At 42.3% G+C, this 15,883-nt stretch overlaps 1 protein-coding gene across 1 annotated transcript; it reads left to right on the top strand.

The window, feature by feature from the left end:
- Nucleotides 1-1,049: 1,049 nt before the first annotated feature.
- On the top strand, nucleotides 1,050-11,824 carry TMEM221 (transmembrane protein 221). The gene is made up of 3 exons (XM_082268203.1): nucleotides 1,050-1,489; nucleotides 8,716-8,801; nucleotides 11,237-11,824. Exons 1-3 carry the CDS (start codon nucleotides 1,203-1,205, stop codon nucleotides 11,797-11,799), a joined length of 936 nt encoding a protein of 311 aa, XP_082124329.1. The 5' UTR covers nucleotides 1,050-1,202; the 3' UTR covers nucleotides 11,800-11,824.
- The last annotated feature ends 4,059 nt before the right edge of the window (nucleotides 11,825-15,883 follow it).

Genomic DNA, 15,883 nt, shown 5'->3' with positions numbered 1-15,883 from the left:
TGTTTTGTAATTAAGCTCCCTTTGTTCAGATGAACATCTGCTCATAACAGAGTGTGACAAGTGTAAGAGGCCAGAATGTAGAAAGAGAACTCACAGTGATGAGTCCGCCAAGTTTCCAGATGAGCAAAAACTTCATGAAATATTCAATTACTGTAATAAATGTGACATATGCAATTAAAAATTAGAACGTTTTACTGTAACAAATAAGAAACCGGAAGACAGGGTAAAACTTTAAGAAAAGGCAAATATTTAGAGCACTTGCGCTCATGTTCACAGTACATCTAAAATAAATTTAAATCCTTCACATTCAAATCAAAATTCCCTTTAACCCCAAACTGGCCATATTGACTGCTGCCAGGGAGAGAGGTTAAAAAGACGGTTGAAATTCCCGCCCATACCCCTCCTCCCTTGTCCTGTACCAAACAGTTCAAAGATTCCTTCTTTTATCCTCTTGGAAACCCCACAGTTTCTAAGAGTCAGAGGAACGAGGCAATCTTTTCAGAGGTCTCTCTCTTATTCTACCATTTTTATAATATAAATCTTTTCCCATAGCTCAGCCAATAATCACAACATTTTTGGAGACTATGACGAAGGTAAAGAGACAGCTTATTTAAGGGGTAAGACCAAAAAATAGATTAGGTGGATTTAGCCTGTAATATTGGTGTTACAAGAGCCAGTAGAGTGGATGAGCCTTCTGTATTATGGAAAGTCTATAGATTCTTCTTAGGCTTGTTGGTGAGTCTCAAATTATTTTTGATATATTTTAAGGACTGTGGATGTTTTGCATGTATATTTAAATTTAGTTTTAGCTTTCAGGCGAGATGAAATGCTTATGTTTTGTGTTTTTTTCATTAGTAGTTGCTTTATTTTAGCAGATGGTTTTATCAATGAATTTGTCAGTTATCGTTCATAGCTAAGATGCTGCAAAATGAAAAGATGTAGCATATTTTAGAATAATTTGTTTGGTTGATTTAGTGTAGCCTATGTTTTATAATATTAGTTTTGGTACTGGTAGCTTAGATAATTAGACTAAGGCTGATTTCATTGGTAAGGCAAAGTGTTCTAATGTCATGGGAGTGGAAATACTGAAGGGATTTAGGTAATAGGTTATAGATTTTGCAGAATCAGTGATTTCAATAAATAGTGACATTTGAACCTTTACTGGGCAGTTGAAAGTAAGAGAGAGTACCTATATACTGAATATGCCTTCCCACTACAGTCACCATTCTATAGTGGCCCTGGCTCTCTTTGGCATTCTGGCTGCCATCATGGCTTCGTTGTCAGTTATCTTAATATTCCAGGTTCAATCTGCATCAAAGCAGGGGGATCTCAGTGCTGGGCTAGGCCCGGTGGCTGCTAGGATCTTATTACCAGCATCAGCGGTTCTGGCTGCTTTGTGTCTTGCCCTCAATGCCAGCTGTCTCCTGCTGTGTCTTCTCCACTCCTACTTTACAGCTGAGGTCTGCCGTGAGGATCCAGATTCCAGCAGGTGAGTGTCTACTGCTGAACCTTATATTCTAAAATGTCAAGTACATATACAGTTTTATTACAATAACATGGTATACAGCATACAGTACAGTAATAGCATAACTGTGAGCAGAATAAGGATATTCAAATATTATATTCTTATCAAATAGTAGCCCGTATTACCTTTAAAGCAAGCCCTCACTGACCTCTGTACCAGCAGATACTGTGAATGATTCATCTTCAAATTCACAGAAAAAGAACAGAAATTGTTGTCTAAGCCAACCCAGCTTACTCTGCTCCCCTCACAGCAGTGACTTGGCAGCTTTCCTGCCCTCTAATATGCGGTATAAATTAGTGATCAACCGATATTGTTTTTATTTTTATTCTTCTTTTTTACAGGTACTCTTGTAGAGGGATCTGGGGGTCAACCCCCTCCTCTGCACTTAAAAGCATTCAAAACGCCAAGTTTGGCTGTTTTGAATGCTGTATTTTTTTTAAATCTGGGGCTGAGTACCCGGAAGTGATGTCATGATATCACTTCCAGGTTTTTACATGGAGACCCGATCAGAGCCGAATGCGGCTTTGATCGGGTATTCTTTTCGGTGGCCATGCAGGCTGGTTGCCTGGGTCTCCCGGTGGGACGGGAAACCCGGGCGAGCCATGGAAGGTGGCGGGAGGGGGGGGGACGTCCCCTCCTGCTCCTTTTAAGAACAGCCGAGCGGCTTCTCAGCCACATCGATTGTCATTACAAGACAGCCGACCGTCGGCTGTGGACGATGGTACCGGGGTGATGCCTCTAGCTGCAGGCATCACTCTGGTACAGCACTTTCCTGAAATATCGGTGACCTCAGCGGCCGATTCCGATATATCGGGGAAAGTGCATATCGGCCCCCGATATATCGGCTTTGCCAATAATCGGTCGATCGCTGGTATAAATTCACATAAAGGTGACCTATGGAGCTATGCACATAAAGGTGAGCTATGGAGAGAATGACCTAAATGACTTTAGGGCCTCTGCCGTGAAAGTAGAACTAAAGCCAAAACATTTTTTTTTCATTTTGGTCAGAGAAAGGGAGGGTTATAACCCCTGTTTTTCTTTGCTATCTGTGTCCCATTGGGGAGATTTTCCCTTTCTTGTCCAATCCCCTCCAAAGTGAGGAAATAGCTGGTAGTCGCCAGAACTAGTGTCCCCATTGGAAGATTTACACTCTAATACTGTCAACAGACTGACAAATAGAGAGGGAGAATCTCCCTAACCAGTGTACAGACAGCAGTAAAAACGTGGCAGGGGTTCTAATCCCTCCCCACACTATTCACAACTAAATAAAAAGGTTTTGCCTTTAGTTATACTTTAAGTATGATGACAAATTTCTCCACAATGCCTGCAGCTACAGTGGTAGGTGAGAGCTTGTTTTTAAACTCATTTACTGTTTGTTAGGAATAAGTAAATGCTTGAATGCCCATAGTCTTGGCACAGGTTCATGTGCCATTTGTATTTCCTCTATTTTTCTCAAAGCACAATCAGAGTATACATGTGTGTTTAATAACAACCTTAATAATTTTTATCTTCACTTGAAAGCATTGCAGTATATAAATATTTGAAACCAACATAATCAATTCAATATAACAAAATTATTAACATAATTTAAAGCAGACTATATCTCAGTATTTTTCTCCTTTTCAGTGATTACTACTTTCAGTGGTCCTATAATGGAGTTTTTCCCTCTTATCCCCTGTATGGTAATGGCCTCAAAGGCTGTGTTGGGAGCTGAACTAGTAGATCCCTCCCTATAAAGAATCTACTTAGGGAACAGTGATTCCCAAAGTAGGGGGGGAGCAATTATGTCACAAACCCACATGAGTACATAGAGAAAGTACTCTTAAAGAGGTAGTAAACCACAAAAAAAAAAAAAAATGAAAAAAAAAAAAACATTCGGGCCCTGGGCAGTTTATGTCATAATGTGCTAGTATGAATTGAACACTAAAACATTATGACAAGCTTACCTGAAAACTAAGCCCTCCAGCCGCGTGCTGTCACCACTGAAGGCGCTTCCATCTTCACTCGGTCTTCTTTCCAGGTCACAGGCTGTGGCGATATAAATAGCTAAGCCGGAAACGACATCACTCCAGTGCATGCATTTGGGAGCCGCCGTTTACGGCATGCCGTTCCATCAGAGTGCATGCGCCGATGACATCGCCGGCTGCATTTAAAATAAATATCTCCTCAACGGTGGACGTTTAGGAGATATTTACAGTACCTATAGGTAAGCCTTATTATAAGTTTACCTATAAGTAAAAATCATATATGGGAGTTTACTCCCACTTTAAGGGAGGAAACACACCTTCTTGTTATGGCCATAAAACAGGTGGGAGTTCCTCTTCCTGGGGTCAAGAGAAAAGTTTCCCCCAAAGTCTCTTCAGAATCCATCACTCATGGAAATGTTGAATACCTAGTCTCCCTCTATAATCAGTGGTTCCTCCTGCTGAACCTTAACCACTTAAGCCCCGGAAGATTTTACCCCCATTCCGACCAGGGGGTATTTTGCGATTCGGCACTGCGTGACTTTAACGGACAATTGCGCGGTCGTGCGACGCTGTACCTAAACGAATTTGGCGTCCTTTTTTTCCCACAAACAGAGCTTTCTTTTGGTGGTATTTGATCACCTGTGCGATTTTTTGATCACGCGCTATAAACAAAAAAAGAGCGTCAATTTTGCAAAAATAGCAATATTTTTCACATTTTTTTATATGAAATTCTCCCCAAAAAAAATGTAAAAATCAAAATTTTTTAACATTTTCAGCCAATTTGTTTTATGCTACCTATGCTTGGTAAAAAAAATCGCAAAAAGCGTATTTTGATTGGTTTGCGCAAAAGTTATCGCGTTTACTAACAAAGGGAAAGATTTTTGTCATTTTTGTTGTTTTTTTTTTTTAACGCGTAATGGCGGCGATCTGCGATTTTTTTTGCGGTACTGCGACATTGCGGCGGACAGATCGGACCCTTGACTGACATTTTTGGGGTTACCAGTGACATTTCTACAGTAATCAGTGCTATATATATATGCACTGTTACTGTAAAAATACACTGGTAGTGAAGGGGTTAACTTTATTTGGGAGGGAGGGGCTGTGTGTGTCCCTAGGGGCGTGCTTTCTACTGTGATTGGCTGTGGCTTGAGCTGTAAGGACACTGATCAACGGATCTACATAGTAGATCCATGTGATCAGTGTCTTTACAGCGAGGAGAATGACAGGTCGCTTGTTTACACAAGCTGCCTGACATTCTCCCTCTCCCCCGCCGATCGCCGAGTGGCCGGCGGACATCGGGTCCGCTGGTCACACGCGCGGGGGGGTCCGTGACCACGCGGGAGCGCGCCTCCGGGGGTGCGCGCTCGCTCCCTAGACCCTCACAAGCAAGCAACGTAGCCCTACGTTAGTTTGCCTGTGAGGGATTGACCGCCGACGTAGATAGTCGTGCGGCGGTCGGCAAGTGGTTAATGTCACTATTATGTTCTATGTTCACATGGGGCCAGTGGAAGAACCACTGAGCACAGTGGGGGACACAGTAGAATGACACTCCTGGGAGTGTTGGTCTCTTAAAAGGTTTGTCGTCAATTTAATGCCATTACAGTGACATTAGGCAGCAGCAGAGATTAGTATTTACTATATGCTTGGTATGGATATCTTTATTTGGCATTTTGCTTTTAGCACTTTGAAAAGAAAAGACACTGAATTAAGTGTTTTTGCTGTTTCGTCCTTCGGTGTAGACTGTATATCATGGCAGATGACTTCGTAGCAGAGTACCCATTTACTCACCATGCTCATATTCAGGAGCAGGTCTCCCTAACTACACTTCCTAAAACTCCCTATGATCCTGGGCATGCCCAGGAAAGATAAGTTCCCTAGATTACCTCCCTCAGCAGCTAAGAGTGGTCACGCCTGTTGATCCAGAGATAGTTGGGCATCTGATCTGTAGCCAGGTGAAAGGTCCTTCACTGTCATAACCGGTTTACAAGCAGCCCAGCAGGAGCATAATAGCACAAAGCCACTCCAGAAGACCCAGCTTCTGTTGAGACCCCCCTCCCAGTTTACTACTAGAGTACTCCAGTTCTAGTGGGGTGTCCCTTTGTTCTTGGGCCTCTGATCCCTCCATCTGTTCACCTGTTACCAGAGATACCCTGGACTTTATTGTGAAGGATGCTGTTTGTGAGGATAAACGCAAGTGTTCTGTACTATTTTTACTGAAGTTGTGATTCTAAACTCGTTGTTGTTGCCAGAATATGCAACCACTTGTTAACCTGACTCAGCCGCGGAGACATTGCTGCGAAGAGTCCATGTTTGTGCAATTTCCTGGCCCAGGGATCTGCAGGTGTTATTTACAGCCTATCATACAAATGAATGGCTGTATGCAACTGTACTCTTGTAAACGCTGATAGTTCCTTGCATTGGCATTTACCCACGTATGCGAGCCCCCCTGTGTTTTCTGAATCCTTAACATCTGTGCTCAGGAAATAGTTTGGAAGCATAGCTACCCAGGCGCAAGAAAGCATTGCAAAATATATGATATGCATGTGAAATGCTTGCAAATGTCTGTGTGCATGAGCTTCAAATATTTTACAAGTACTGATTTCAGCCAAACTCTTAACTATTGGTAATACAAATTTGTATTACCAATAGTTAAGAGTTTGGCTTTATTTGCATTGGCCAAAAACGTCAAGCAATGCAATGTGGCTTTCTACTAGAAACATTGCCAAAAATCAAGAAAAAGTTCACTAAGCCATAACTAGTTCTTTATATTGAAATTCTTTAGCATTACCAAGCGCTGGTGATCTCTGCTGTAACAGGTTCAGTCCCATTCTAATTAGTCATTAAAATCTGCGTGTTCGGAAACATAATTTCCTAGCACAGTGCACAGTAATTTCAACTAACTTTCTCATTACATGGAGCTCACGTTCCAACCTTACATTTAAAGAGCCTGATCTTTGCCTCCCTCAGTCTCTGCCCCAGATTTCAGATGCTCACCCTTTGTTCCAACCAGCTATTGGAAACAATGACCCAGCATGGAACTTCATCCAGCTTGCTGGAGACCATGTGACTATTAACTCCTAACGGTCATTAACAGGGTATTGTCCCAATCTGAGTAGCAAGTGCGAGAGGGAGATGGGAGATGCAATCAGTAAAAGTGTCCTAGCTCCCAAAATGCTACATTTGGTTACAAGCAGACAACTAACATTCAATAAAATGTCAACATAATTCTAAATACATTTTTCAATGGTATACGTGTATACTGCTTTTTATTTTCATACTTCATTTTAAAATAAGTTTAAAATATTAAAATATTTAACAAAAATTAAGAAACATAGGTGAACTCACAAGACATATACAACTGTACAAAGTAGAATATATAGAGTATGCAAACACAGTAGTAAACTGCTGTGCCATGCCTACAAATCTGCTAAGTTTACAAAGCAACTGCGGTGCCTCTCCTTACCCCCTTATAATAGACATGGAATTAAAATAAAATATTTGTGGGGATAACATTATCACATGTATAAGAAATTTTCAGAAATGTTCATATTTCACAATAGCAGATTGTTCTCCAGTGAAAGTAAAAAGATATGCGATGGCATATATATATTTTAATACATGCATTATATACATGACTATAAAAGAAGGAAATCAAGTTAAGACAAAAAAATTGCAAGCAGCTCATCAATTTATAAAATGCATAGGAGGTGAACTTGGAAGAGGTTATGTGCAAGAACTGCATGTAACAAACAAAAGTCCTGTAATCAGTAAGGGGGACCTAACTAAAACATTTTAAAGCTTTTTGAAAAAGCAATGCAAGTTGCAACGTGGTAAATAATAGGTGTAATAACCCATAGTAAGCAATACCAATTCAGACCAGTACAAGGTGGATACAGACTGGTTGCTTTGGGTACAGCACTTGTAGATAGTGTTGAAGGCAGGCTCTCCCTAGGCTGTCCATGTTCCAAGCCTCCTGGTAGGGATGGGCTACACCGGGTCTGGCCGTAGGTCGAGACCGAAAGAAGCCATGGTGTACGTGCCCCTGGGGTGGCAGCCCAGGGGTGCCTTAATTCTCACTGGTGAGCGGCAGCTTGCCTTGAGTTTTTTTGGCACCTTGGTCACTGCACCATACACACTTTTTTCACACCTGCTTCTTGGGACAGGCCTTTTGGCTCGGACCAGAGGAATTTTTTTATTCTGGCCGGAAGGCCTGCCACTGTATTTCACATTGGCACCTATGCACTTCCCCACTTCCCTTTCCCCACCTTTTTGTTTGTGTGTGGTTTTCTTTGTTGTGCGTCACTTCACTTTCACCTTTTTCTTCCTGCACGACGAGTAGGGTGTGGGTCCTTGGGCCCAGCCTTGAAAGTCTTGGGAGGGGGGCGGATATGGCCTTCTGGCTTAGTTCGCCCTCTCTCATGGGGTCTCCCTTCGGGGGAGCCCCACCTAGTACTTGGGGTGGACTGTTTTGGGAGTCCCCCTAGAGAACGGGGTTTGCCTGGTTTCGGCCAGGCAGACCGTTGGAAGTACCCCAGTCCCTGTCAGAAGTCTTGCGCCCCGGGGGATCAGGGTCAGGGTCCAACCTTTTCGGAGGCCAGACCATTTCGCACACCCTGTGCAGTTTTTGTGTTCTTCACGTTTGTGTGTGTGCACTTTTTATGCACCGGGTGATAGTCTTGAGTGTGTTTACACACAACGGGCTTTAAAAAAGACAAAAAAAAATTGTAGATAGTGTTTCTTTATTTTTGATTTCATTCTTGGTTTTCTGAAAAAGACTATGCAATTTTAACATTATGGGTGTCTGTTTTAAATATCCACAAATATATGTGGTAGCTCACCTTTCCCCATGTCAGGATGCAGGGTGGAATGTAGACCAGAAGTGCACAGGTGCTGTGATTTGAGGCCTACGGAAAAGTTCACATACGTATGGGTAGAGAAGGCATATACAATTTAAAAAAAAGTTTAGAATTTAAAGAGCTTTTGGTGAGTTTTTCCGACTTCCTGAGCTAAGCTTCCCAAGTCTGGGAGTGTTAAATACAGATTTTAAATCCCAACTGTTAAAGCCATCTATCCCATACACAGAAGTCCTAGGTTTTTTGGGGTACTGGATAGAAAAAAACAGTGGCTCTTAATTTTTCATTTTTTGCACTGATGAAAGCTGTAGATCTAACATCTTGAACTTGAGGTGCTGACACCTGAAAATGTTGATTTGTGTCTGCGTAGGTGTGAATGGTTCCTGCTGGATAGCCGAAGTATTCGCCAGTCTGCTCTCTGCATTTTTTGCCTTGGAATCTCACTATATTTAACAGGTAATTAAGCAAATATAGAAAATAATAATTTGTCATATATACATGTGGTTGGTAACAAACTAGAATAAAATTAGTTCATGTTGAGATATAGAGAAAGCAACCATGTATAAGAAGTTCACATTTGTGGTTATTTTTTGCCATTAGTTAATTAAGCCCTGGTTCACACGGCTTTGAAATCACACGATTTCAAAGCTACATGTCAGTGCGACTTCCGGTGCGACTTGGCTGAAATCAGTGCAACTTGCCAAAATGGCTGAAATCGCCAAAAGTAGTGCAGGAACTACTTTTTCAAATTGGTGTGGCACCACAAAGTCAGCTTCACACTGATTTGAACAGCTCCATTGCTGACAATAGAGTGCCAATGCGATTGTCAAATCACATGACTAGTCGCACTGGTGTGAACAAGGGCTAGGGGATGCATGTTGTTTTTTTTTTTGGCTAATTACGCCTATAACCATTTACTGAAATGTTCTTGTATATATGTGTAACGTTACCTCCGAAGGAGCCGCTTGAAAGATGCGCAGGGTTCTTTTTCTCAACAGTTGACCCACAGCCAGGCACACAGTCACATTCACTCTTTGGCTCAATGAGCAAGGCAGGGGTTTTCTTTTTGGTGTAACTTGGATAGGGTTAAGGAATTGAGTGGGATACTCTAAAACTATGTAAAAGTAGGAAGATACTTATCTTCAATAGAACTATAAGCCTGTTGAAAACTTAAGGATAGTATTCTTCCTCTGGTGGACAGTCCTAGCAAAGTCCTTTGACTGGGAATTAAATAGACTAAGCTCTTCCAGGACACTGGACAATATGACCCCTTTACACATACAGCTGACTCACACATTGGGATGGCCTCAGCCCAAACTCTCTAGGATCACTCTCTCAAGTCTTTACTCACAAATTAAAATTGGTTGCCTCCTTCCAAAACCCTTGCAACACTTTCTCCCTGTGATACCAGACTAGATCCTCAGACAACAGTCCCTCGGTCAGCTTCCTCTAGGTAGACCACCTGAGGCCTTGGCACTCTGCAGGCACATGGCAGGATGGCCCAAGGGGGGAAGAAGCGCCACTTAGGCTGATATCTCCTTCTAAGGAGAAATACCCTGCTGCTCTCTGTCCCAGAGTATTTATATGGGCTCCCAGCTACCATCTGGGACGGGGTTTGGCCAGAGCTGTAGGAATATTTAGCTGCTGATTAGACTCTTCCTGCCCATTATTTCCAGAGCTTTCTGGACTATTTAGGAGGAAGCAATCAATCTAGCAACTACTGGAACGCAGAACAGACCAAACCAATCAACAGAGTCACACTGGTTACAGTGAGCCAAAACTAAATTTTCCTAACCGCAAACAGCATCTCCACTGGATACAGTGAGCCATAACTAAATTCACCTAATCCTACCACCTATCTAGGAGGGTGTTACATATGATTTATGTGCACTAAAAATATATTAAAGCAGAACCGAAGTAAAAAAAAAAAAAGAAAAGCCTGTTTTATTGAAACACTCGTCTTGGTTTGTTACCACCATGTTTGTTGAGCTGCATAGATCAAAGCAGACTGTATGTCAGGGCACATACCAGTGGCGGCTGGTGAAGTTTTAAAATGGTGGGATGCAAGACCCCGCCCTTCCATGTTGACCCCTCCCATTTCGCAGAAGCCCCACCCCTTATAGACTCCACCCATTTTCCCCCTGTATTTTGCTTGCGTGAACAAATTCTCCCAATATATCACATATTAAGGGGTCCATCAATACTAGCATATCCCATAATAGGGAACAGGGGCCCTTTTATGGGATATACCGTGAGTGACACCCTATTATGGGATACACTGACTGAAAGTGGCACAAACCCCACAGTACAGACCCCCCCAGCATAAACCCTTCAAGCGCAAACCCCACATTACAGGCCCCCTAGCACAAACCCCACAGTAGAGGCCCCCTAGCACAAACCCCACAGTACAGGCCCCCTAGCACTAATCCCACAGTACAGACTCCCTAGCACTAATCCCACAGTACAGGCCCCCTAGCACAAACCCCACAGTAGAGGCCCCCTAGCACTAATCCCACAGTACAGGCCCCCTAGCACAAATTCCTCAGTACAGACCACCTAGCACTAATCCCACAGTACAGACCCCCTAGGGCAGTGATGGCGAACCTTGGCACTCCAGATGTTTTGGAACTACACTTCCCATGATGCTCAACTACACTGCAGAGTGCATGAGCATCATGGGAAATGTAGTTCCAAAACATCTGGGGTGCCAAGGTTCGCCATCACTGCCCTAGGGTGTTACATGTATACATATATGCAAAAATGAATTTCATCATAGATTTGAACTTTTATGACCTAAATCTAGTTCAAACATAACATTGATTCAGCAATAATGTGCCATTTACCTGTTTTTTTTTACTAACTTCTGTTTCTAAATATTGCTCTGTTTCCAGCTCTCTCACTTTACATGCTAATCTTATTTGAAATTGAAACGGGAATAGCCAGCTCCTGCATCCTCTGTATGGGCTCCATTTTCATGATAGTCACAGTGGCTCACATGTTCAACAAAGCCACGCAAGCATCCTGCCACAACAATGAACAGGTCCCCAGTACACTCTATGAAAATGACTCCGCACATGAGGCAGACCTTAATGACTCCACTCCATCGTCTGACCTGAACAATGATAAAGATATGTCACCAATCCGCCCGCGCCCTGAGATTCACAGAGAGTTTTCCTACCCTCCATTTCTTCATCAGCAACAGCAGAAAACCTGTTTCAACCAACCTATTTCACCACAATTTAACAATGCACCTAATATGGTGAAACAAAGTGAAAGTATGTGCAACAGCAGCAGAGATGAGCGCTACAATATTTCCAGAATGCAACGGACGCTTTCAGTTGAATCTGGCCTTATGCAGCCTAACCCCAAGCCCTGGAATGGGGGAACTCAGGAAATGAGAACTATGGTATTAAGGAAACCAGGAGTGGTGGGAAAAGACTCAACATTAGTGTAAATAGGTCCACTATTACCAAACTAAAAGAAAAGACTGAATTCTTCAAAACCTTATTTTTTTTTTCTTTTTACAAAATTTACAAATCGCAAAAATGTTTTGATACTGGTATTAAATTAAATCTGTTACTGTGCAGATATGTAAAATCCAATTTCATTAAGTTCTTACAATTTGGAAAACTGGTCATATCCATAAATATGGTTTTCCACGTTTGAAGGCCACTATGCCTTGCTTCACTACTGGAACTAAACGATATGGCCAAAAATATGTGTGCATCCCTTTAAATGACTGAATTTAGGTGCAAAACACAATAAAGACAGGTTTGGTATGGGGGAAATGGAGTGGCCTGTACAGAACCCTGAGTTTAATTTTAGGACCCTTGCACACAAGGCATCTAGCCTTTGTAAGTGCAATCCTGGTGGTTAAGAGGGTCCAGGAAGCACAGATACAGTGCTCAACCCCACTGCCTGTAGCATGTCAAAGTCTCTTCTAGCATGCAGAAATACACAGTCGCTGGATGTGGCTGAACCCTGTACTGAAGGGTACTCACATTTAGGGCCCCATGCATTCAGGGACAAATGCCTGGAATGCTGAAAACCAGGACTGCACTCACCGGGGCTAGATCCCCAATGTGCATGGGGTCTTATTGAACACCTTTGGGATGAACTGAAACAGTTTGCAAGCCTGGTCTTTCCTGTCCAATATCAGGACTGCCCCTGTCCTCACACATGCTCTTTGGCTGAGAGCAAACTCCCCCCACATACACTCCAAAATCTTGTAGAAAGCCTTCCCAAAAAAGTGAAGGTGGTAAGAGTCGTAAGGATGAGGGTGGGTTGGCCAGCATTTAAAATGCCCATTGTTTTGGAAAGGAGTGTCTCACAAGCTCATTAAGTTGTGATGGTCAGGTCTTATCACCTAATTTGGCTGAAATGTTGGAGATACCACAAATGGCTTGATATATCACCATCTAAATGTACACATCAATACCTTTACATTTTTACCTTTAAGAATTTTAAGCAATTCGTTAACCAAATATATGTTTTCTCGTGCTGGATTTTTAAATATTTGCTCAGGTTATGTTTGGGCATTGTAGTGCTCCATTACCTCATGCATATTTTAGAAGTGTTTTGGACATTTTTCTATATTGTGAAAAACACCAATAAATGAGAAAATGCAAATAACTAGGCTAGAAATACAGCACGTGAGACTTCTTTCAAATGTGCTTCTACGCAGTTTGTAAATGTAAGCAGGATCAATTTATACCAATGGAGTGCGAGAAAATACACAAAGGCACTCCTGATCGGGAATGAGACCATTACCTTAAAGCATGTACAAATTTCCATTTTTTAAATATTTTTAAGGATGTGACTCTGATGAGCGGAAATTTATAAAGGAAAATTGTCTATAGAATGTTGTCCTGAGGCAAAAGTACCAGGCAGTGAAACATATTTAAAAGGGCTGAAAAGTACCAGTTATGAGAAAACTAAAATCCAAATGTGTGTGTTTTAGTATTTTGAATAAATAAAATAGATATGTGTTAGAACATTGTGGCAAAAACCATATACAATTTTAAATGTGTGTTGTTCTTAGCCCATATTCGAACCTTATGACACATTTTCACATGCAGAACTATATTGGATACCAGGGCTGCTGTTAGAAATCACAGGGCCCCGTACAGATTACTTGGCAGGGCCCCCCCTGTAGGCGGCGCACTCACGTTGTTTTCATTCACAGCGGGAGTCGGGCCAGGGGAGGAGCAGCAGCGATCGCCGCCGCTCTTCCCCGATCGTTGGGGAATCTAGTTTGGAGATCCGCCCGCCTGTGTAAACAGAGCGGGCGGATCTCCTAAGTGACAGGGAGTGACAGATCGGAGTGTTCAGTATAGCCGAACATCCGATCTGTCCCTCACTCACTCAGTCACCTCCCCCCCACACGTCGGTAAGCACCAGGCATACATTAACCCCTCCCTCTCCAATAAATCTAACCTCTTCCCTGCCAGTGTCATTTTTACAGTAACAGTGCATATATATAGCACTGATTACTGCAGTAATGTCACTGGTACCCCCAAAAGTGTCAAAAATGTCAGTCAAGGGTCCGATCTGTCCGCTGTAATGTCGCAGTCCCGCAAAAAAAAAAAAAAAAAAAATCGCAGATCGCCGCTATTACGCGTTAAAAAAAAAACGCCAAAAATGACAGAAATCTTTCCCTTAGTTAGTAAACGCAATAACTTTTGCGCAAACCAATCAAAATATGCTTATTGTGATTTTTTTTACCAAACATAGGTAGCAGAAAACAAATTGGCCAAAAATTAAAAAAAAATTTGATATTTACATATTTTTTGGGAGGAATTTCATATAAAAAAATTTTAAAAATATTGATATTTTTTCAAAATAAACGCTATTTTTTTGTTTATAGCGCAAAAAGTAAAAATCGCACAGCTGATCAAATACCACCAAAAGAAAGCTCTGTTTGTGGGAAAAAAAGGACGTAAATTTCGTTTGGGTACGGCGTCGCACGACCGCGCAAATGTCAGTTAAATTCACACAGCGCCGAATCGCAAAAAGTGGCCTGGACGTAAGACAGCAAAATCCTCCGGTGGTAAAGTGGTTAAATAAAAAAGATGAGATGAGAAAAATATACAGGCTGGGCAGTTGGAGCTCAGTGATCATAGAGACAGAGAGAGAGAAACAAAGTTACAATTTACAAATAAACTCCTGAGCAGAGATAAGTGCTGGGAGGGGGGGTCCACACAAGGGAGGGGGATTAGTGAGGGACGACTGTCTCTTTCTCAACAGATAAAAGCGGATAGCAGGGAGAGGGACAAATCAGATTCAGGTGCTGGAGGAAGATTTCTGTATTTGTTGTTCATCACTAATCCCTGCGTGGGCCCCCCTGTGTGCTCGGGCCCCCTACAAGAGGGCTGGTGGTCCCCCCCCTATAAGCGGCCTTGTTGGATACACTCGTAGTGTGGTAACAAGTTATCTTAGAAATACAGGCTCTATTGCATGCAGGAATTTGGGGTTGCACTACCAAACACACCAGCACAAGTGTGAATTCCTCCTTTCCCTACCTAGGCAAGCATTTTGAAAGAGCAGAAGAATATTTGAAAATATATTACCTTGGGAAAATATTCACTCTATTTCCAAAGCATCTTCACCATACATATGAATGCTCATTGTTGACATTCATCAACATCTGGTGGATAAAATGTGCTTAAAGCAGAGCTCCACCCAAAACGGGAAGCTTCACTTGTTTGCTATCTCTCCCCTTCTGCTGCCACATTTGGCACCTTTACCTGTTGAAATAGTTATTTGATCCCCCTGCAGATTTTTTAAGTTTGAAAGATGCTGACTAGGACTCTTAAGGCCCGTACACACGTATCGATTGTCGGCCGTAAATATTCGGCCGACGACCGATCGGCCGATTGTAGGCTTGTTAGTATTATGCTTCCAACAGCGCACTTTCGGCCGAAAAAGAATCTGATGTGCATGCTTTAAAATTTTTGTAGGCCAACACCAGAACGGCCGATTGTTCACCAGTCAGAACAGAATTCGGCCGACAATCAGCAGATTTGCAAGACTGGGCATGCTCAGGAAAAAAAAAAAAAAAACACACGGAAAGTTAACCATCACATGACATCACTTCTGCAGTCGGCTGCTATTGGCCGACAAAATTCGTGTGCAGTCTTTTGCAGTTTTCAACAGACACGACAGCCCTGGACAAAAAATGGATTTTTGTAAGATCTTACCGTAAAATCCTTTTCTCTTAAGCTCATTGACAGACGTAGTCTTCTTGATTCTCAAGAGCTGGGTTATGTTGTCTCCGCAGGAGTAGGACTAGGCAGAAAGACAAAACGTTCTGGCTCCACCTTAGGGGCAGTCCCTGAGGGTATATCCTCCCTCTCTCTGCTACAGGGAATCAGTTCTGTTTAAAGCAGTACAGAGAATTTAACCCAACCCAACTCAATGATAGAGGGGCGGGTACTACGTCTGTCAATGAGCTTAAGAGAAAAGGATTTTACGGTAAGATCTTACAAAAATCCATTTTTCTCTATCGCTCATTGACAGACGTAGTCTTCTTGATTCTC

Source organism: Pelophylax lessonae (genome assembly GCF_965119305.1).
Source record: "Pelophylax lessonae genome assembly, chromosome: 1".
In the NCBI taxonomy this organism is placed as follows: Eukaryota; Metazoa; Chordata; class Amphibia; order Anura; family Ranidae; genus Pelophylax; species Pelophylax lessonae.
This window is presented reverse-complemented; position numbering and strand designations above follow the sequence as displayed.